Consider the following 24,102-nt stretch of genomic DNA (forward strand, 5'->3'; position numbering starts at 1 on the left):
TTAAGAGTGATTTTGTGGTCAGTTGCTGTGTGTGGTTGTGTGTGTGTTAGTGTTAATGTTAGTGTGTGTGTGTGTGTGCGTGTGTGCACTGTGCAGTCAGCTAGGCTGAAAACCACAAGAATAAAGCTATGAGAGTTAACCATCAACAGAACAAGATAGTTCAGATTTCCTCAATGAGTGTGGACAATGAGCCAAAAACTGTGTACATATGTGACAATTTTCAGCTTTAAGTTCCTGGCAACACTTTTGTGGCAAAATAGCACTTTCAGATCCAAACTTTCTTCAACCGTTTTATTTATTCATTTTTCAATAAATCATTAACATCAGTAATGAATCATTCATTTGCATGAACACTTATGGTTATCACAATCACCTGTCAAAAGCACAACGCCACACATATGACAATGTATATGCTATACACTTGACATCGCATTTCAAAACCTGCATTTCACACTTCTATAATATTGTCAAAGCATCATTATCCTTCACCCATAATAATAACACATTGTTTAATGACAGGTCTTTACGGCATAAACTCAGCAAGTTATCCTTCTAGTATTATGAAATTGTAGGCATCCCATTCAATTCTCAAAACAGAAGAAAGAAAGAAAGAAAAAAAAAAAAAAGAGTACGGCCCACACAGCCAGGAGTTGTAAAGACCCAGGGATGTTTTCTTAACACTTCACTGTAATGGTCTAGGAGTTGTGTGCTTCACTTCACTGTTCTGAGATACAATGTGTGTGGAACAACTGGAGCATGTTCATTTGCAAGAAACGAAACTATTGGAAAGTGTTTATCTACAATGTATTGAACAATCGGAAAGTGTCCAACTGCAAGCCTAACTGCAATGTATTGCACAATCGGAAAGTGTCCAACTGCAAGTCTAACTTTAATGTATTGAATCAGAAAGTGTCCAACTGCAAGTCTAACTGCAATGTATTGAATCAGAAAGTGTCCAACTGCAAGTCTAACTGCAATGTATTGCACAATCGTAAAGTGTCCAACTGCAAGTCTAACTTTAATGTATTGAATCAGAAAGTGTCCAACTGCAAGTCTAACTTTAATGTATTGAATCAGAAAGTGTCCAACTGCAAGTCTAACTGCAATGTATTGAATCAGAAAGTGTCCAACTGCAAGTCTAATTGCAATGTATTGAATCGGAAAGTGTCCAATTGCAAGTCTAACTGCAATGTACTGAATCGGAAAGTGTCCAACTGCAAGTCTAACTGCAATGTATTGAACAATTTAAAAGTGTGTCTGTAATGTATGGAACAATCAGAGAGTGTTATCTTTATATTTACAACAACAAACATCGGCACAAAATTACTCTTTGCCTTGCAAGGGTTGCATGAAAAGGGCCCACTTTCTAAACAAACACACAAGGTCTGTTTTAACAGACAATGCACAGGAAGAAGTTTGGCCTCTGTAGAAAAGTATGGGTCCAGACCCGCAAAGTATGGGAAGGGCCACTAACAGTACTGCCACTGTGTAATTCAGGATTGTTATTTTTTTTGTTTTGTTCTTTACCCACACCTTAGTGGGAGAGTAGTGGGGTAGTGAGGCTATTGAAAGTAAAACTTCTTTATTTTCCTTCTCTAATTGCAAATTAAACCTTCTGAAATCACTATTAAAAAGGTATGGATTGTGCATGACCCACATGAGCTTTCGAGGGGTGACCACGTTTTTTCGTCTTTAAAAAGCATGGGTCATACACGGCACACACAAGCATCCGTGTGTAGTTAAAACGCCACCTTTAATTACTCATTAACTAATTAATGAATTTTTTTCTCTTATTTTTGCAAAAGTTGGCCTTTTAGGTATAGGAAGCATTTCTGAAATTTCATAGAAAAATATTAAGAATTGGCTGAGATATTTGAATTTTTGTACCCTTCTGGGTCGTGTGGGACCCACGATTGCCAGTGAAGATTTATTACACTGGGACTGAATTGCAAACAGCAACAAAGAACAGTTCTGCAGATCAATTTGTACCGCCTGTCAAATATGAAAGGTAGCTCATCAGTACAGTGACATTTGTATCAATGATAAATCTATTGAAACTTTTCAAACTCTCAATGCCCCTGTTTCATTATTCAAAGGGCTGTATTAGCATAAATCTGACCTGAGACAAGAACTAGTTATTTACTTTGTACCATAGGATACATCCCCAAAGGTTACACATATTTATGTATTGCATGTGCACAACACTATACACATAATGTTCAGCTTTATGGTCATTTCCTTTGCTAAACATTAAACCCCCCCAAAAAAACCCAAAAAACAAAAAAAAACAAAACCTACTACTGGAATCTTACATGGTTTAGAATAGTAACTCTTGTACAGCAAAACAATTTTACAATCAAAATCTTAAGTTTCCAGCTTATGATGTAATTCAAAGAGCCATCTCTGAGCAAAACAGTCCACACTGAAATATTACTGTTGCACCATTGGAGAGGCTACTTTCATGTGTTTAACTCACTCAGTACGGCCAGTCCTCTCTTCTCCTCTACACAGACCCCTCGGATGTTCAGTGGGTGTCTGAATGACCCAACCTTTAGCTTCCATCGTCAGAATTGTGGTAGTCTTTGTCAACATTCACCTTTTCAGCATAAGAGCCTTCCGCTTGCAATATTTTGATGATGGTAATTGGGGTGAAACGCTGTTAACGTCGTCTCTTTCGCCGTTCGTATGGAGAGAGTTAAAGAATGCTGAACTGTTGTATCAGCATGTAAAACCATGACACACAAAGCCAGGATACTAAGAAGTGCCCAGTAAAATAATTCAACCACCAATCTTCTGCATAGGACAGTTGTTTTTTTTTTTGCAACATAAGCAGGTGTGAAATGAAGGAACCGGAAGGCACCTCATCATCTCTTGAAGAAGGACAAGATGGATCGTTCTGTTTTTGAAGACTGACTCTTCTTTGCCTTTTTACCTTGCTGACAGGTTCCATTCTCTCCCTGACGACTGCTGGCAGGCCTAGAGATAAAACAGAAAAACACGTTATCAATAAATGATTATACATATGACTATACACACACCACACACACAAAGCATAACACTCAGAAAAATTTTTGCATTTCAAAAAACATTTTGAGGAGTGTTATATGATTTACATTTAATTTTTGGAACTTTTTTTTATAATTTTTTTTAGCAACATTTTGAATTTTCCGTGATTTTCAGTTACACTGGCAAATATACAAGTTTTTTTTGTTTTTGTTTTTTTACGTTAGCCTACACAGCATATAATGTATATATTACAATGTTTACTTGCAATAAAGTCTTATTCTGATTGGGAAGCTATTTGTTATTTAAAGATTAGGTCTGTCTTGTAAAACTTCCAAGCAGCTCACAAGACGAAAGGAGGTGTATGACCCTGGCTGGTAGCTATGACTGTCAGAATATCAATGTCAGTGAACTATTGGAACAAACTGTAACAAATGGTAACAAGATATGAAACTGGGACAGTGCTGGCAAGTTTCAGTTCAAAACAAAAAAATGTTTAAAAATAGACCCAGTTCACTGAAAACACTGTGTCCATGGTGAATAAACAAGGAAGACGGAGCTCTTCAGCAATGAAAAACAGGGTGAAAGTCTTCGGACTACTCCATGCACACACTGCTGTCTGAAACTACTGTCCTACATAGAAGCAAGATTCATACTTCAATGTGTTCATCTGATCTAAAATGCACCGATGACTCAAATATTGTAAAGTTTTCTAGCTTTAAGAAGCATGAAATAATTACTGACATTTCTGTCTGCATAAATAAACAACAGTTGGATACCACAATGGAGATGTAATTTAAAGTTCTACACAAAACACTATTCCTTGAAAAAGATGAGATTGTGTGTGTGTGTGTGTGTGTGTGTGTGTGTGTGTGTGTGCTTGTGCATGTGTGTGCTTGTGCATGTGTGTGTGTGAGTTTATAAAGAATGTGGCTGACATGAGTGCATAAACTCAACCTCAGTCTCAAGCAGTGCTGATCAGTTCTTCAGGGTATAAGACACGTTTCTGAAGCATCCGCTCCTCTTTCATGGAAAATAAAGACACCACGGCCTGGATTCATAACTGACTCTCTCTCTGAAGAGAGAGAAAAATGAATAAAGAGAAAACTTCAACAGAAGTACAAAGCTGGCTGATCTCTTTAGGACGAGACGGTACCTTTACCAAAGTGGCTTCTCACTGTCTTCAGAGAGAGAAAGATAAATAAAGAAATAAATTCAACAGAAGCGCAATGCTGGCTGATGTCTTCAGGTTGGGCCAGTACCTTTTTCGAGGAGGCTCCTCACTGCCCTGCTGTTCCCGGAGGATCCTGGAGATGGTGTCCCGATTCAGACAGGCATCCACGTGACCGTTGAACGTGTCCAGCGTCCAGTCCGCCCTCTCTGCCCCGCACACCGGACACACCATGTACTCCAGGGACCCCGCCTCGGAATACTCCCCCTCCCCAGAACACACCCCTGGCTCTCGCTGATCCCCGTACAAAGCAGGTGCCAGGCCAGGTGTTTCCATTGACCCAGCCTCCCCCCAGCCAGGAACACCTTCACCCTGAATGCTGGGCAGCCTGGGTTGGGGGACTCCAGAATCAGCAGCAGCACTTGTGTCACCTGCAGCACTTGTTGAAACCATGCCACTCGCCTGTCTCTGTTTCTGATCACCTGCCAGGGAATTCACATCCGATGAACGTTTGTTTGCGTTGCTTCGACCGCTCTTAGATTTCTGTGACGATGTTGTTTGAACTGAACTTGCTTTGTTGGTTGAAGATGTCCTGGTGACAGAATCCTGAGAACTTGCAGGCTGCTGCGACTGTGGTTGGAGACATTTGTCAATGTGAGCATTGAAATCGGTGAGGTTGATACAGCCCACTGGTTTGCAGCACACAGGGCAAGTGAAGGGATCTCTTGCCATGGAGTGATCCAGAGCATTCTGACGAGCTCTGTCAGTGTTGCTGCTTCGTATTTCATCATCCCAGTCATACCCATAGGAACTGGGGGAAGCAATCTGTGCTGCCTCTGCTCGATGGTGAGAGAGACAGGGTGCGTCTGCTGGTACCACTGCTGGAGCTGAAGTTTCTACTTTGCTCTTCTGACCTGCACAGCTGTTCAAATTACTGTTCTGTGCTTGTGATGTTTCTGAACTGAAGTCACCTTCCTGTTGCTTCTGGATGTTCTGTGCTCTTGTGGTACCTTCAATCATGTCACTGCTGTTTTCATGGACATCTTTATCACTGATACATGGTCCTGTTTTGTGTTCTGCTGGAAAGCTGTTCCCAGACTGCCTGTCTTCTTCCCAAAGGTTTGTTCTGACTATCAGGATGTCTTCTTCATCTGCACTAAAATTGTGATGAACTGATGCTTCATAAAAATCAGAGGTATGCACTTCCTCTTCAAGTTCGCAATCAGCCAACGCTGAAGGCAGATTTCCTTCCGGTACCCCCATGCTGCTTGTTTCCAAACTGGGACAGTCAACAGAGTCATTGTGGTTGTTTCTGGCAGAGAGAGAACTGCCCTGTTTGGGGGGATCTGCAGGGTTTTTATCACAGCTGTCTGACACTGCAGTCTTTTTGAAGAACCCCAGAATGGTATTTTGTTTTTCTTGAGGACACTCACTTTCAGAGACCAGTTTGGAAATCCGCACCCCTGCGAACAAAGAAAGCACCAAAACTGATGTCAGAAAGCGAGATCATAATGTCATCAAACATATTTTCCTATTTCAGAGTTGGTTACATTCCAGTAGAATTACATTATGGGCCACATGTTTCCTGATGCTTCCATTCACACACAACATCTGGACCCATGCACATAAACACAATATTGACTTCCACAATCAACTAACAAGTTTTGGTGGATTCTGACACTGGAACGGAATCTTTATCAGATGTACAGACACTGCACACCAACAGCTTATGCACAAGACCAAAATCATTGCCATGCAACATCCCTATCGAAGGACTGTATCAGTAATAGTCGATGGAATGATCCTGTGTGTATAGAGAAGGAATAAGAAGGTTGTGTGTCGAAGTTTGGATACTGATAAGGTTATCTTTCCATAAGGCATTCAGTAAAGGAAACAGAAGCCAAGGATTCCAGCAGGTTTTCCCGGTAATTTGGCCTCTGACCTTCCTCAGGGGCTTTAATCCATTAATTTTCTTCATAGCTGTTTGACATTGCTTTTTTGGGTGTTCTTTTTTCAGTCCTTGGCATGGTTAGAGCATCACTGACCAGGATCCAGCAGTTCAGTGTTGTGAACAAATAAAAGAAAAAGACTGGTGTGAAGAGCAAAAATGTATTTTCAGAATTTATTCCCCAAAAGCTTTGAAGTTATAGCTTGATGACACCGAACACAACAAAACAAAGATGAGAACCCACCTTCCAAAACATCCGCACTGAATTCTCTTGAATTTATAACAAAATAAAGGAAGGAGGGGGAAGTAGAAGACAGGGTGGGTCAAGAAAAGACTGATGGTGTCAAGGGAAAAAAGGGGGTTAATCTCTCTCTTCCTCCCTGTCCCTCTCCCCTCTTCTTCCCATCCAATGATAAAAAGGGGGTTAATCTCTCTCTTCTTCCCTGTCTCTCACCCCCCTCCTTCCCATCCAATGATAAAAAAGGGGGTTAATCTCTCTCTTCCTCCCTGTCCCTCTCACCCCCCCCCCTTCTTCCCATCCAATGATAAAAAGGGGGTTAATCTCTCTCTTCCTCCCTTGTTCCCCCTCCTACCCATCCATTCACCACCACCACTCCACCACAATGCTCACTATCAGATCAACACTAGCTGTGGCCGAGTGGTCATGTGCCCAACTAGGAAGCAAGTGTTCACTGGTTCAAAGTCCCATGCATGGACAGGGATTTTAACCCTTACCCCTCCACAGCCTCCCCCATGCCCCCTCCTCTAAACCTTCATTGGTGGTCTGTGCTAGTCATTCAGATGAGACAATAAACTGATGTCCTACGTGCAGCATGTACTTAGCGCACATAAACAAACCTACTGCAACTAAAAGGTTGTCCCTGGCAAAATTCTGTAGAAAAATCACCTTTCATACTAAACAAAGTTTAATACATTTGCAGACAGGAAAAAAAGAAAAGAAAAAAATGGCGCTGCACTGTGGAGACATGCTCTCATCAGAGAGAGCAGCCCAAATATTCAAACACAAAACAAAAGTAATATGACACAAACAACAGTGCAAACACACACACACACATTCTTCCTCTCTCCCACTCCCATTCCACTTCCCAGTCTGATTCCCATCCCCTCCCTGTAAACTTCACTGCCATTCTTTCATACACAAAGCTAGCTTAAAACTACCTACCCATCAACCGCAGCCTCAAGAGTCTGGGGGATTCTGCCTGCATCTCGTTACGAAGAATTCCTCTCGCAACTGAAAAGATGGTATCTGCATCACTGGTGTAGCTACTGATGGTCTGGGCACGGGTTCGAACCTGGAAGTCTGTGGTCTTCAGCTTGAGTGAAACAGTTTTCCCCTGCAGTTGGAAATATAGTGTGTTGGAAAATGTACACTTTTTCAGTGTATGCCAAGTTCTACGTATGTCTAATCATACTATGTTTCTTCAGTAAATACTAACTTAGGTCATATTTTTTATCATTGTCAGTAAGTTACATACAATTCAATTCATGAAAGACGGATCTGTTTCCTAAAAAATACTACTCTTCAAGAGGACTAAACAGCAGTCTAGACAGTTTTCATGTGTGAGAGAAAACAAAGGCAATGACACTTGTGAACAAACAGAACAGCTGCTAGGGGGATGCAATGACATGTTAAGTTTTGCACAAAGGAAATGGTGTGTAGACTGAATTATGAGAATATTTTAAGCAGTTTCTGACTGAAAAGGTTGAAACTGTTTAAGCATTTAAACACAGTGGATATGAATTCACTGCCCTGATGACTGCAACAGGCAATGGGATCCTTAACCCGTATTACAGTGTGTGGGAGGAAACCCGTTCAGCAGTACTGAAAATTCAGAGTAATGGCAGAGATGAATTGGACACTAAAGGCCCTGATAAAATTCATGGGCAAAGATAATTCCAAGTGAAGGGAATTCCCAAACTAGAAACCCTAAAAAAAAAAAATCAAATACATGGAGCTTCTTCAGTACAAACACTGTTACTCTACTTTCAATTTAAAAAAAAAGTTTTTACTCAAAACAATGTGACTGGATAGTAGAGATCTTTGATTTAAAAAAGAAAGAAAGAAAGAAAGAAATTAAGACTAAAAGAAGAAAAACAACTATAAAACTAGTTGAATAATTTACCATCAAAGATACCCAATTACTGTGGTAAACTTTGATTCACACACTCATGAATTATAAAAACAAAACACACACAAGTTATTTCACTGCTTTCTCAAAATGGCTTTAAATCCTATACTAGGGGTCTTTTTGTAATCTTTGTTTTGAATTTGCTATAATGAATTCCGTAACAGTAATTTTCATACTGAATGAACCCTGTCCATTTCTTAAGTCATATTTATCATGCAAGATCACTTCACTCATACAAAATCAGAAAATGGACACACATGACAAAGTGTATACAGACAAGCCGCATGCAGCAAAATAAGGCCAAATGAATATGCTTAATAGCCAAAAAAAAGTGTAAGACGAGACAGAGCGAAAACCTGACAAGATGGCGTGGAGAGCCTTGGCCAAAGGAATGATTCAGCGCTTATAGCTTTTAGAGACGTTTGATTGGCTAAGAGCAGACCAGGCAAGAAGGGGCGTCTTTTAACTGTTAGCCCACGGCTGTGCCGCTTAACTTCCAGCAGAGCTATTTAGTTTCAGAGTTCAGTGAGCGGTCAGGAGCACGGCTGCTGACCTAGATTCCTCTGGGATGGGAGGGGGGGGGGGGAGGGGAGCGCGCGCCGCGCTCTTTGTGCCTATGTTTCCAGCAGAGAAAGGTGTATTGTTTAAGTGATTTTCATTTCATCATATTCGTGCACACCGGTTTTTGTTTGCTGTCATTTTTGTGTACATGATTCCAGTGAATGTGAACTTTAAGTGTGTTGTGTGATTTACCAGACACTGTCCGAGTGTTTGTGTTACATCCAGTTATTTGACCTAAGTGTGTGTGTGTGAGTGCCGACAAAAATGGAATCTGGTGCGGTAGTGGCAGCATTGCGGACTGGGCAACACACCTTCAGTGAACACTTTAGATGTTTGGATTATATGTGTCGTGTGTGTGGTGAGCGGGTTCTCAGAAGAGATAAAGATAAGGGGTTGAATGCAAGACTTTGTGCCAAGTATTCTTCTGAACTGTTTCGTTTTTTCGGTCTAGATGTTTCGAATGATGAAGAGGGCAAACATCCCACATGCATTTGTATCAAGTGCTACAAAAAAATGAACAAGGGGGGGAGGCAACACACGCAGTCGTCAATTCACTCAAAAGAAAGTATTAGGGATGCAGTCACAAGATGACAAACTGCGTGTCATCATGCAAGAGCACATGACTATTGTCTCCCCCATGCTTCAGCAAGTCGTACCCCAAGCAGGAGAATCACGGCACAAATCAAAAAGTAAAGAATAAAGAAATTTTCAGCCCTGTTCTTTTCTCCACCCTGAATCCCTCCCTCCCGCACACACACATTGTAAGGAAAAAACAAGAAAAGAAAAAAAATGTTTGAGTTTAGTCAGTGTCACACTTCAACTGAGTGGATTACCAACTACAAACAAGGAGTTCATACGGATTTATAAGTTCAGGTAGGAATGGATTTTATTATTTAGAACTTACAAATGCATGTCAGTACGTTACATTGTGATCGTTTACTAAAAGCATGGTATCGTCAAGGTGTATCTTTTAGACTGACCAAATGCATGTCGCAAGCAAAGGCACACATACTGACACGCAAAACATCTAGTCGGCGAAAATCTCTCCCCCCCTCTCTGTGTGCGTCTCTCTCTCTCTCTCTCTCTCTCTGCGTCTGTCTCTCTCCCTCTCTCTCTGTGCCTCTCCCCTTTCTCTCTCCGTACACGTTCCTCTGTTTCTCAGTATGTCTGTCCCTGCATATATATGTCTGCCTGTCCGTCTCTCTTCCCGTGATGTTGAGAGAAGTGTGAAACTTAAGTGGCTGGCAGCAGTTCTCAGTGGAGCTGATCGTTAAATACTGACACTAATTCCGGGGCGGTCTGCCACCTCTAGGTAATGTATCGGCTATATTTTCCTTCCAGTTGTATCGTGGAGACATGCATGTATATCATGATACAAGTTTTATCTCCAAGTAAAACGATGTACACACACAACACGGAGTTGAAATTGAACTACGTTCCGTGTGTGTTCCTCAGTTCGAACAGAATGTTCGTGTGCTCGCTAAGTTTTGGACCGCTTGTACACTGCCTGTAGGAAATTAAACCTGCTCATGTTTGGTATCGTTAAATTTGTCAGAAAATCACACATCCATTCACACCCATAGCGCCCTTCTTGTTGCATTCTGACATAGAGTATTATTTTTTAAAAGCACATAACCCTGTTTCTGACAGTTTATCAGCAGCAGCGAAGCTGTTCACAGCTGTACACACTGCCCGTGTAACATGCGCTCCGCAAAGAATAGCGCGAAGTTAGTGGTGCGCCAGAGCGCTGCCCCATATACTGCCTGCCTGTCTGTCCAGGCTATCACCTTTCCAACGTTTCGCGCTCGCTCGCTGTTCATCCCTCTCCCCTCCGCTTCGCGCCAAAACTAAAAGGGCTGCCTTGTGCCGCCGTGAGCCGCGTGAAATTTGGCCAAGCAGAGCAAAACAATAGGCCTAGTTTGCATCAGTTTGACATGGTACAGTATATGACACCAAACTCACCTTGAGCTGCTCCTTGGCCAAATCCTCAGCCAGCGACTGACACAGCTCCAGACATTTGTCATACAACTCTTCAGGCTGACTCAGTTCTCCAAACGTCCTGAAATCAGAACAGAGTAAAGTGGAAATAAAGAAAGGAAGACACATTACAATCAGAAAAGTAGCCTATGTTTCAGTTTACACCAAAAAGGAAATTTTCTATCTAAAATTATGTTTAAATAACATACTTACCGTGACCCAAATAGTGCAGACTCCGGCAGGGGTCTGACATTCCTGTCCTGTGCTAACTACTATCCGCCTAAGCAGAGAAAACGAAAGTACTACGGCTGATAACCTTCTGGAAGTAGGTAACCTCCCCTTTGTCCCCCTGGCTAGCGCCCTCTTTTGACGGTACGGTCTTAAATTTGGGTCACGGTAAGTATGTTATTTAAACGTAATTTTAGATAGAAAATTTCCTTTTAATAACACATACTTAACCGTGACCCAACTAGTGCAGAATAGCGCAACAAGGTGGAGGGCTCGCCTGTTCTACTGTCTGTGTGCTGCGATGGCCTGTTGTGCAACTACCACAGAAACGATACCTCTTGAGCCATCATCCCGCAGGCTTGCGACGTCTCTCAGGTAGAAGTCGATGAAGGTGGCAGGATTTTTCCAATAGGCAGCATCCATGATGTCTTGCAGCCATGTTGAGTGTGCTAAAGCAAGAGAAGAGGACCATGCTCTGACTTCATGTACTCTGGCTGAGGAGGCATCAAGTCTCAATCCTACATCTGCATATGCACCTTTAATCGCATTGACTATCCATCGAGACAGTGACGTTTTGCTAATGTCACGCGGATGGTCCAGGTTCCAGCTAATGAAGAGGCGTCGTTTGGACGCTCGGAAGGGATGCGACCTTTTAAGGTATATGCACAGGGCCCTGACCGGGCAGAGGAATCTGTCCTCGTTATCATGGGCCAGTAGAGAGGAGAGCGGTTTGATGAAAAGAATGGGAGAGGGTGTACCGGGAGTCTGATTTTTGGCAAGAAATTCAGGGAGGAACCTAAGTGAGACAGATCCGTCCGGCTTAAAGGCTGTATCTTGTGTGACGCCACTGAGGGCATGAACCTCACTACAACGCCTGCCTGAGGCAAGTGAGATGAGAAAGAGCGTCTTCATGGAGAGTAGCTTGAAGGGAGCTATAGCAAGGGGTTCGAAGGGGGCCTTGCGGAGGTATTGCAGGACCAGAAAAAGGTCCGAAGAAGGGGTCCGGGGGGATTTACGTGCGTGACTGAGGGAAGCCCCTCGAACCAATGCCCTGAGCAGGGGGTCATCTGAGAAAGAGGGCCCGCCCAGTTGCCGAAGAGTGGAGCTGATTGCAGCGCGATGGACCCGTACTGCAGAGGCAGAGGCCTTTGGAGGAGGAGAGGAAGGCAAGAAATTTGGCGAGATCCATATTGGGTTTTCAAAAACCAGTTGTTATTCTGTTACGACCAGGTGATGAACCATTTTTCATTGATTTTAGAGACATAGCAATTTCTTCCTCAGTCAGATCTTGCTCTAGACTTTCTTTTTGTTCATCATTTAATTGTGGAACTACAGTATCACCCATACTATCTTCAGGAATTTGTGGCTGAAAATTAAGTGATTTTTTTGTAATGTTCTCTGAAAAAAATAACCTGCTCTTTCAAAATTTCTTGTTGGTCGGATGTGATTCTACCATCTTCCAGTAATAATCGATACATCATAATTGCGTGAAAGTGTGCTTTTTCCAAATGCCCTGAAATCAGAACACAGTAAACTGGAAATAACTAAAGGAAGACACATTACAAGCAGGGAAGTATCAGTTTCAGTATCAGTAACTCAAGGAGGCATCACTGCATTCGGACAAATCCATATATATACGCTACACCACATCCGCTAAGCAGATGCCTGACCAGCAGCGTAACCAAACAATACAAGCAGAAACAAAAAAAGATTCACTATTCAGTTTAATGCATAATCCCCAGACCATAGGGAAAAAAGGTGACAAAGAGCACTCCTGGTAACTTAACCATGCTAGTAAACAACAAAGCAGAACTGACAGTGAAAAGCCTATGCCAGCCTTCATCAACCTCAATAATATTTGACTGTCTGAGCAGATAAGTGTTGCCATTGTAGGTACTGTAGAAGGAAGCTTTGTGAAAAAGTAAAAGTGAATGCAATGATTGTGGAGGTTTTCAAAAAGGAAGAGATGACAAAGACAAGAAAACAGTAGAAAAAATGAGAATTATGAAACAAAGTGAAAAAAAAAAACACCCAAAAGTTACAAAAATCACTCATGGCAATTTGTTTACATCCATTGTCTGAATGTGCATGCATTTGCTGAAATGAATGAATGCATATGTGAACAGACAACTAACCAATGAGAAAAAGATGAGAATGATAGAAAAGTGGAGAATACTTTAGCTGGATTTTCAGAAGAAATGTAGTGCACTGTCTGTAACAGCAACAACAAAAAAAGCTCACAACATCCTGGTCCCTATTGGTGGTGTAGGGAGGGAACTATCACCCCAAACCACAAGATATATATACACTTCAAATGAGAAATCAGATACTTCATTTCCCTTACTGACAATCAAAATCACATATCACTTAAAATGTAATAACACAGCCATCAAGCCAACCAACCAACTAACCAGCCAGCCAGACCAAGTGCACTGCATTTATTCACAAGCTAAAGATTGCACAAGGAGGTCTAAAAACTTTACTTACTGTTCTGTACTCATGCTTTTCCTTTCTTCTTCACTGGCCCTGTTGGACACACGTACAATCATTAATTAATGGGAAAAACACAAAAATGACAACAAAACACACACACACACATAAGCAAAAAAAACCCAAAACAAAAAAAAAAAAATTGTCAAAGAAAATAACATTTAAAAAACTGTTGAAAACAAGGAGTAGATGAACTTTTCCTGGTGCATCCGATCAGAGAAAGCCTTCCAAACCAGAAGAGCTACATTTGACAATCATACAACCTGATATCTCTACAACACACGTTCAGCTGGTCGCTTTGACTGGACTGTTTGCAATTAGTCTTAGGCATACCTACCGTATACTCATCATTCACATGCATCCAAATAAACACCTCACATGGATTTTTCTTCTTCTGCGTTCACTCGTATGCACACGAGTGGGCTTTTACGTGTATGACCATTTTTACCCCGCCATGTAGGCAGCCATACTCCGTTTTCGGGGGAGTTCACGCTAGGTATGTTCTTGTTTCCATAACCCACCGAACGCTGACATGGATTACAGGATCTTTAACGTGCGTATTTGATCTTCTGCTTGCATATACACACGAAGGGGGTTCAGGCACTAGCAGGTCTGCACATATGTTGACCTGGGAGATCGTAAAAATCTCCACCCTTTACCCACCAGGCGCTGTCACCGTGATTCGAACCTGGGACCCTCAGACTGACAGTCCAACGCTTTAACCACTCGGCTATTGCGCCCGTCACCTCACATGGATGAATCAAAGCGAGACAACAACAAAAAAAAAACAAAGGGGGATGGAACTTTTGCACAGTGTGTAAAATTACAGGCGGAACCACAAATACACAAAAAAAGTTGAAACACATAAAGAAACTGCATGGACATACACTCACAGTGCGCCATAAAAAAGAACTGGAATACCTGTCCACCTGAGTGGAGCCAATCCCACATGCTACCCGCATGAAGTAGGAAAAGGAGACGGGGGAGTACAGGTGATACAGGAGAGCTCTCTTCTCAAACAGATCATGGCAGGTGGAAATCCCCAGGGCCCCCAACAGCTGCTCGCTGACACGACCAATGCCAGAAATCTGACGAAAAAAAAAAAAAAAAAAAAAGAAGAAGAAGAAAAAAAAAAAGGTGAATAAAATAACATCAGAAAAAAACATGTGTATGAATATACACTACTGCAGACTGAACATGTAGAAGAACTACTCAGTAAAGAAATAAGTCAAATATGCAGACTTATTCTCGGCTCATTAAAAATTAACATCAACAACAACAAACAATAAAATGAAATGTATCTATTTTTAGATAAAATAATCTGCCTCCAGCAGTGAATTTAGCTATGCTTGAATATACTCGGCAACAAATGTAATAGAAAACAAAAAAATCACAGATCCTCATTCTTACAGCAAATTGTATTTTCCTAAACCAAGAAAAAGATCTAAAGGCGGATAGGGGAGGAGAAACAGGGAAAGTGGAGTGATGGTCTAGAGGTAACGCGTCCGCCTAGGAAGCGAGAGAATCTGAGCGCGTTGGTTCGAATCACAGCTCGGCCGCCGATATTTTCTCCCCCTCCACAAGATCTTGAGGGGTGGTCTGGACGCTAGTCATTCGGATGAGACAATAAACCGAGGTCCCGTGTGCAGCATGCACTTAGTGCATGTAAAAGAACCCACAGCAACAAAACGGTTGTTCCTGGCAAAATTCTGTAGAAAAATCCACTTCGATAGGAAAAACAAATCAAACTGCACGCAGGAAAAAAATATAAAAAAATGGGTGGCGCTGTAGTGTGGCGACACGCTCTCCCTGGGGAGAGCAGCCTGAATTTCACACAGAGAAGTCTGTTGTGATAAAAAGAAATACAAATACAAATACAAAATAGAATATGTTGAAAAACCGCAACTTTGACAGCACAGCTGACAACAGGCTCCAGAAAAGAAGACGAACCATAAACAAAAAAAAAGACAAAAAAAGATTTACCTTTCTGATGGGCAAGTTGTGGACAAACTGCCGGACATCCTCACAGGTGGGAGGCAAGTAGAACTGACCATTGGGTTTATTCTGGTCAGAACACACCTTGGACAGCATCATGTTGGGGGCTATACCTGGAAACAAAACACATGTAACTTTCTACCTGGAAACAAAAACAAATGTAACCTTATACCTGGACACAAAACACATGTAACTTTCTACCTGGAAACAAAAACAAATGTAACTTTATACCTGGACACAAAACACATGCATCTTAATACCTGGAAACAAAACACATGTATCCTTACACCTGGAAACAAAACACATATGTCCTTATACCTGGAAACAAAACATGTACCTTTATACCTGGAAACAAAACACATATGTCCTTATACCTGGAAACAAAACACATATATCCTTATATGTATCCTTATACCTGGAAACAAAACACATGTGTCCGTAAACCTGGAAACAAAACATGGGTCCTAATACATGGAAACACCTGGAAACAAAACACAGGTCCTTACACACATTTATCTTTATACCTGGAAACAAAACACATGTATCCTTATACCTGGAAACAAAACGCGTGTATCTTCATGCCTGGAAAGGGAAGACATGGCACTTATGCCAAGAACAAAACACAGATATCACTATACCTGGAAACAAAACACAGGTATCCTTATACCTGGAAACAAAACATGTGAATCTCTTTATTCCTGGAAACAAAACACATGGCGCTTGTACCAAGAAACAAAACACAGGTATCATTATACCTGGAAACAAAACACATGTCTTTATACCTAGAAACAAAACACATATGACTTTATACCTGTAAACAAAACACATGTAACCCTATTTAACACACCCACACACAAACAGGCATAATGGTTAGGTGTCAGACTTTGAAATCTATGCCCTGATGGCCCAAAAAAAAAAAAAAAAAAAATAAGGTTTGGGGACCTTTGCCCTTGACCATTTTTATACACAAACACAAGGACATACATAGACAGGTCAACTTTATTTCATTAAGTTAAGCATCAAATATAAAGCGATTGTCTATAAAAATTAAAAAAAGAAAAAAGAAAAAGAAGTAAAAAGAAAAAAAAAAAAAAAAGAAATGTAAATGTGAATGGAAGGAAAGGAATGAAAGAAGGATGCAGACCATTTTTCTCCAGTCAGTATTTTGACACCTTTTCAATCATGTGTGTGTGTGTGTGTAGCTGGCTGTGACTGTTGAGTGCATGTGTACGTTGGAATAATCACACCTCAAATGTGAATGAAACAATGTGCATTTGTAAGCATACATGTTCTCATCCAGCTTTGCAAGCAAACCTATTTTGTTGTGCACAATTATATATGGAATCTCTTATTTTCTTTCCTTCGAAGAACAAAGGAAAATGTGTGTTTCCTGTGAGCAGACATGCTTGCTGTCTAAAAACACTTTCACATCACTAACTTCCTTTCTCTTGTTTACAAACACACATATGCTAACAACCATGTATACACAAACATGCACATTCACTAGAACGTCCATCTTACAATAATAATAAGAAGACACAATAGCTAAGGCAACATCACCCATTTGATTTACCAGCACTGGCAGTAAGACATGTGCGCTGTTCAATGCGACACCTCATCTCATGCACGGCTGACTCCACATCCAGACCAAACGTCACCATCTCATAGGCAGGCACGGCTTTCCTACAGGACGGGCACTGGAACTGGGCTGCTCCTTGTCTGCTGGCTTGCGGCTGTGCCTCACACACCTGCCTCCCAAGTTCATCTGTACTCTTGGGTTCATCTGCACTCTTGAGTTCATCTGCACTCTTGGGTTCATCTGCACTATCTTCACATACACCTGCTTCAGGATTCTTGTTGTCACAATTTCCATTTACGTCTACCTGCTTCTGTGAATGATCCACTGAAGAACGATGTGTTGTCCCTTGTCTTGTCTCTGCGCTGTAGTCCTTAAATGCAGAGTCTCTAATTGTTGTGTTCAGGTCACAGCAACAAAAAGCTGGGTCTGCTGGAGTCTGGCAACGCTTCAGGAACGATCGGTGCGCTGGTGGCAGAGTCTGACGCTTGGCGACGTGTTCAGTGAAGTTGAGGTAGGCTTCGTCCAGGCTCATGGGGCAGAAGTGAGGATCGTAGTCAGCGAATATCTGACGGACGTGCTGGCTGACCTCCCTGTACTTGGTGAAGTTGACCGGCACGATCACCAGCTGAGGACACAGCTTTTTGCCAATGAAACCTGGCATGGCCGCCCGAACGCCGTACTTTCTGGCTTCGTAATTAGAGGTGGACTGAAACACAAGATAAAATATGTACCACTATCAGTTCTGTGCTGGTCATCTTTCAAGGCAAACAGATACATGTACATCAATACAGCTTGCAGGGAAGTCGTTAAGTAATGAAGAACTTACGTCTTTATGCAGTCAACCAAGAACCTTGTTTTCATTTGCTCAGTTTCAATTAATCAAAGGCATGTGAGGCTGCAATGACACACAAAATTGGTTTGTCTTCCTGACACATTTGCTTGCTCAGAAATTGATCTTTAAAGCATTTATTATAGAACCCAAAGTGGCTTTGCGCCTTGCATTTAATAGTTGTAATAAAATTTTAAACAAACTTATCCACTGACAGGTAAACAGGCAGATTAATCAGCATCAATTTCTGTCTCTTCCCCTCATTTTTTAAGAGAAGACATAATTTAAACAATAGTTTTTTTAAGGTCTTACCAGCATTCCAATTCCACCAACTGCCATGGGTTTACTGCGCAATGATGGATTATCCCTCATTTCAACGGCAGCATAGAAGGCATCCATGTCCACATGGACAATAGTTTGGGTCAGATCTCTGGATGTGTTCAGTTCAGCCACAAGCTTGTCTGCCTGGAAAAATGAAATCATACTGCACTGACAGACACATGCAGGTTGTATATTTGTGTGCCATATGATTATGAAATCAAACTGGTCACTACTTTCAAGGCAATGCTCTTTTGATAAACATCAAAATTTCAAAATCTGGCATGAAAAAGCTTACTTCAATGATTCCCTTTTGGAGTTCAAGGTTTGAGATGGCCAGTTTTCGTTTCTCTTGTTCTTGGATCCTCTGTTGCACTTGTTCTTCCTTCCGACGTTCATTCTCAAAGAATCGGGAACCTGTTACATAACAAGAATATGATTCTTGTCTAAAGTAGGTTAATCTTTTTCTCTTTTTTTTTTTGTTAATGGAAATGGAGCTGAGCTGAGACTTTTTCAGCATGCCTTTTTGATGTAAATGACAAAAATTACAAAAAATCATATCACTTAATTTGAGTTAAGACTTCATGCTATATGTGTCCACTATTTTCAATCTCTCCTTCAGTATATATACAGGCGAGTCTCTCTTTAATCTCAGGAAAACACAGTGGAAAAAGAAAAAAAAAAGAAAGAAAAATACAACAGCAAACATTCTTTGATGATGTAATGTAGCTGAAGTATTATTAGCGAGTAGCATAGTTTTTTGTCCAGGATGGAAATGCACTGAAGAAGCATGGTGGTCAGTGATCACATTGATTTTACAGTTACTTCAAAGTACAACACTGCTAAACTATGAAGTTAAGAGACCAGTTTTGTAGTGTTCTGTTTTGTATTGTTTTGTTTACATCATTACCGTATTGTATACACAACCACTTCTATCAATTAACAGACCAGTATTGTACTGTATACATCATTACTGTATTGTATACACAAACACTACTATCAATTAACAGACCAGTATTGTTTTGTATACATCATTACCGCATTGTATACACAACCACTTCTATCAATTAACAGACCAGTATTGTACTGTATACATCATTACCATATTGTATACACAACCACTACTATCAATTAACAGACCAGTATTATATTGTCTTGTATGACCCTGGTCAGATCAGAGGCTCTTCTATGCTAGGGATAACCAAGTAACCCAGTACCTGCCGCAAATGGGGAGAAAACCCAACATGAAAATCCAGTCTGGAGAGGAACAGTCTCTGCCAGATTTGGCACACCATTGGCTGCTGGCCCCCTACATATAACGTGCAGCGTGGATGGCACACCGATGAGTGGATACCTGCTGGCACCCATGAACCAGCACCTATGTATGGGTCAAATACAAAGAGGTCATCCCAATGGCAGAGCAGGCAAAAGAGGAGACATCTCCCAACAGCTGCAATGGCTAATGAGGATGCCCAAACAATGGGTAGGGAGGCTTGCGAGCACACTGCAAGAACTGCCATGGACTCAGAACATTTAGGGTTTTTGTCTACCTAGAGTGTGATGCCTGGATTCGGCGGACTGCGTGGAAGAAACCATCACTGGTTCGACGGGCAGAAAGGTGATTCTCAGCAATGCACCATGGAGTGCTAAAAAGGGCGCAGCGAGACACATACAGAACACTGCCGGCCATCCAATGCATCCTGACATAACTCCAGCCGTCTCGACTATGTCTTGCCACTGGGTCCAGATAGGCCAGGATGAGCGAGTGAGGCTGACAACCTGCACAACTCTCCCTCACTTGAATCCAAGTCAAGCGCAAGTCATGAAATTATGACACAACTACAACTACCAATTCAACAGATCATAATCTGACATCATTTCAATGTTTACAGGTGCTGAGCTCCTTGGTGCATGCTGCACGTTGTCCGGTCAACCTCACTTAATCAAGTTAATGGCACCCACCCTTGGAAACCTCGTAAATGATCCGGTTGATGTGCTCCTTGTCCAGTCCCTTCATGCCGGCTTTGTGGTCGTTGAGCTGCATGCGTGTCATGAGGGAGGCGCCACTTTCCTTCAAGGACTGGTTGTCTTCCTGGGACTTCATGTCTGTCTCTTTCTTCTTTTCTGATGAGGTCTTGCTGCTGCTGCTGTCTGTAGTGGCACATACTTTTCAGCATGTTATTCAAACTCTTTAAAAGCAAACATCCACAGCTAAATGGACGACCAGTGAGGGTGTGTCTGTGGGTATGGCTAATCACAATCAGCAAATGTACAAACTTTCATATGTACATTACCAACATCATTTCCAAGACTAAAAGACAAGTTTTTTTGCAAGTGAAAATCTTTGTATTGTTCCTAACAGCTGCACAGCTGACAGAATAGAATAAAAAACCAGTGAGGTTCACTATCCATCAGAATATTTCTTCTTTAAAAAAACATTACTCTAATGTAGGTTATTTGAAAAAAGAAAAGAAAAGAAAGAAAAAGGGAATTTGTCTGGAGTAGTGAACACGTCCCAGTCTGAAGTGGAGTCAGAAAGGATAATCAATCACATGTCAAATTAGCAAACAAGTTTTAAAGACAGCTCTATTTTGAAAGTCATCTCTTGAAGCTGAGTTATTACTATGTGACAATTCATCCCACAAATATCATAGTTCAGTTTTCATACATCTGTCAGATCCTGTAAGTTTAGAAGAATGAAACTGTTTTCCCCCAAAGATACAAATGAGGCATAAAGTGATTAACATCTGATTTTTATTTCAGTTTCAAGGTGTAAAAAGAGTGCAGCTGATCCGTATACTCTAAACTACTTCTCCTGTTTAAAAAAAGAAAAAAAAAAAGAGAGCAAATGCTGACCCTTGGATAAACCCAACATGCTCATAAGACATTTTGATTCATATTGCTTTGTAACCAACCTTTATAACATTTTCAATACATTACTTTTTTTGTTTGTCATTATGTAACTTTTCTTTTCTGTTTCGCTATTTTGTGTTTGCTATTTTTGTTTCAACTATTTTGTCCCCTTTTCCTGTTTTACATATATCATATGTACTCATATCAGCTGTCTATGTGTTATCAAAATGGAATTTTTAAATGCAAAGCAAAAACAACAACAGCACAACAACACACACACACACACACACCCCACCCCTCCCCCCACACACAACCCCCACCTTTAGAATGTTTTCAAGTTTACCTTGAATGGTGTGCCAGTCTGTGTCCATCCAGTCCTCCTCTTCACTGTCATCATCTCCAGTCATGTTTGGCTCCATCATAGCTCTCTCAACAGCTATTCACTCACTGTCAAACACACATATAACAACTATCATTATCTTCGGTCAGCATGTTTGGCTCCATCATAGCTCTCTCAACAGCTATTCACTCACTGTCAAACACATATAACTACTATCATCATCTTCAGTCATCATGTTTGGCTCCATCATAGCTCTCTCAACAGCTATTCACTCACTGTCAAACACACATATAACTACTATCATTATCTTCGGTCAGCATGTTTGGCTCCATCATAGCTCTCTCAACAGCTCTTCACTCACTGTCAAACACATATACCGGTAACTACTATCATCATCTTCAGTCATCATGTTTGGCTCCATCATAGCTCTCTCAACAGCTATTCACTCACTGTCAAACACACATATAACTACTATCATCATCTTCAGTCATCATGTTTGGCTCTATCATAGCTCTCTCAACAGCTATTCACTCATTGTCAAACACATATAACTACTATCATCATCTTCAGTCATCATGTTTGGCTCTATCATAGCTCTCTCAACAGCTATTCACTCACTGTCAAACACATATACCGGTAACTACTATCATCATCTTCAGTCATCATGTTTGGCTCCATCATAGCTCTCTCAACAGCTATTCACTCACTGTCAAACACACATATAACTACTATCATCATCTTCAGTCATCATGTTTGGCTCTATCATAGCTCTCTCAACAGCTATTCACTCATTGTCAAACACATATAACTACTATCATCATCTTCAGTCATCATGTTTGGCTCTATCATAGCTCTCTCAACAGCTATTCACTCACTGTCAAACACATATACCAGTAACTACTATCATCATCTTCAGTCATCATGTTTGGCTCTATCATAGCTCTCTCAACAGCTATTCACTCACTGTCAAACACATATACCAGTAACTACTATCATCATCTTCAGTCATCATGTTTGGCTCCATCATAGCTCTCTCAACAGCTATTCACTCACAGTCAAACACATCTAACTACTATCATCATCTTCAGTCATCATGTTTGGCTCCATCATAGCTCTCTCAACAGCTATTCACTCGTTGTCAAACACACATTTAACTACTATTATCATCTTCAGTCATCATCATTAGCTCCATCAAATAGCTCTCTCAAGAGCTATCCATTCACTGTCAAACACATACAACTATAATTGGGACACTTTATACTTAATAACTTTTCTTTTCCATCATAACTTGCAAATAATAATTATATAGCAGCTCAAAACACATAAAAAGTATCAAATTATGCAATGTATGTGTACACTACAATTTGCATGTCCTTCAGCATCCAATGAACTCTCTATACTTGAGGTGCTGCATTCAATGTTCAGTACTGGGTTTTTTTATGACTCTGACAGACTTTCTCTACAGATATTGTAAAAGCCTAATTCATTAACTATTCAAACATTTTTTTCCTGCTTTTTCCTACTGTTTTCTGCCAAAAATCAGGAAAGGACATGCACTCTGCATGTACTCAGCCGCTGGAAGTTCTAATTTGTTGACAGTGTTTATCTAAACAGATTGACCAGAAAAGAAATGGAGTGGACAAAAAGGCTGAAAACAGGCAATAGGATATATCCACGTTTCCTCCTCTGTGTGACTGGTGGAGTGAATGTCCACATCTTGTGAACACAACTCCATCTCGAGAGGAAAGCTCTTTCTCAAATCCCTTTATATATATATATATATTATATATATATATATATATATATACATACATACATATATACGTGTGTGTGGTGTGTGTGTGTGTTTATACTGTCTCTCTCAGAAGCAAGATGGCAGAATGGTTATGGCGCTATTATTTGGAAATAGAGTGTCTGTGAGGGTGTGGGTTTGAATTCCGCTTTCACCATTTCTCCCAAGTTTGACTGGAAAATCAAACTCTGCGTCTAGTCCTTCGGATGAGACAACAAACCGAGGTCTCTTGTGCAGCATGCACTTTGGGCAATGAAAAAGAACCCATGGCAACAGAACTTGAGAAGTGTTGTCCTCTGTCAAAATGATGTAGAAAAAAATCCACTCTGCTAGGTGCACAAATATATATATGCATGCACTCATGGCCTGACATGCGCGTTGTAGTATGCTGCTGTCAAGCATCCTAGCAGATGTACATTGTGCAGTGAAATTATGGATTCGTCCGAACGCAGCGGCGCCTCTTTGAGAAACTGAGACACAAACGTACCAGTTGACGGTTGGTTTGTAGTTATGCCTAAAACTGGCTCATTTTGGCAGTTATTGGATGCTGGTGGTCTTGCATGACACATACGCTGGATATGTTTTTGGTGTAGCTGACTGATAATCAAGCCGGAGTCCAGCCTCAGACATATTCATTTTAATTTCCGAGATACTTTGAGCTAATAACGAACTTACATTGCGCAACCTTCCCGAAAAGCCGCGGAAAAGGGGTGACGACTCTCCTCGAGTTTGTCTTTTTTCTTTCTTTCTTTTTGTTTTTTTGTGCAACAAGCGAAATTATACAACATTAAAAATCAGTTCGATTCACTTTAGAATCTGTGTATATGGTATGAGTAGAGATGATAACTCAGCACTCACTGATTTTTTT

The 24,102-nt window shown here is 41.0% G+C and overlaps 1 protein-coding gene across 2 annotated transcripts; it reads right to left on the minus strand.

Moving 5' to 3' along the window:
- Positions 1-282: 282 nt before the first annotated feature.
- On the minus strand, positions 283-23,952 carry LOC143282122 (uncharacterized). Of its 2 annotated transcripts, none has more exons than XM_076587636.1 (13): positions 23,910-23,952; positions 21,446-21,549; positions 20,212-20,400; positions 18,548-18,666; positions 18,244-18,396; positions 17,097-17,808; positions 15,512-15,636; positions 14,450-14,616; positions 13,526-13,564; positions 10,796-10,892; positions 7,306-7,477; positions 4,266-5,637; positions 283-2,976 (listed from the first exon to the last, which is right to left on the minus strand). In XM_076587636.1, exons 2-13 carry the CDS (start codon positions 21,522-21,524, stop codon positions 2,865-2,867), a joined length of 3,336 nt encoding a protein of 1,111 aa, XP_076443751.1. In that variant the 5' UTR covers positions 21,525-21,549; positions 23,910-23,952; the 3' UTR covers positions 283-2,864. The 2 variants fall into 2 exon arrangements, with proteins under 2 accessions (XP_076443751.1, XP_076443750.1); XM_076587635.1 differs by lacking the exon at positions 23,910-23,952 and adding an exon at positions 23,722-23,903.
- Positions 23,953-24,102: the final 150 nt, after the last annotated feature.

This window comes from Babylonia areolata, chromosome 5 (assembly GCF_041734735.1).
Source record: "Babylonia areolata isolate BAREFJ2019XMU chromosome 5, ASM4173473v1, whole genome shotgun sequence".
Lineage (NCBI taxonomy): Eukaryota > Metazoa > Mollusca > Gastropoda > Neogastropoda > Buccinidae > Babylonia > Babylonia areolata.

What these genes read in the sequence shown, in the direction of transcription:
- LOC143282122 (XM_076587636.1), bottom strand. Translation starts at nt 21,524, where the DNA reads ATGATGGAGCCAAACATGACTGGAGATGATGACAGTGAAGAGGAGGAC. An exon ending in CTTGAGGCTGCGGTTGATGG is followed by an intron (nt 5,638 to 7,305) that starts GTAGGTAGTTTT and finishes CTTTGTTCGCAG; the next exon opens with GGGTGCGGATTTCCAAACTG. An exon ending in GAGGAGCCTCCTCGAAAAAG is followed by an intron (nt 2,977 to 4,265) that starts GTACTGGCCCAA and finishes TTTTATCTCTAG; the next exon opens with GCCTGCCAGCAGTCGTCAGG.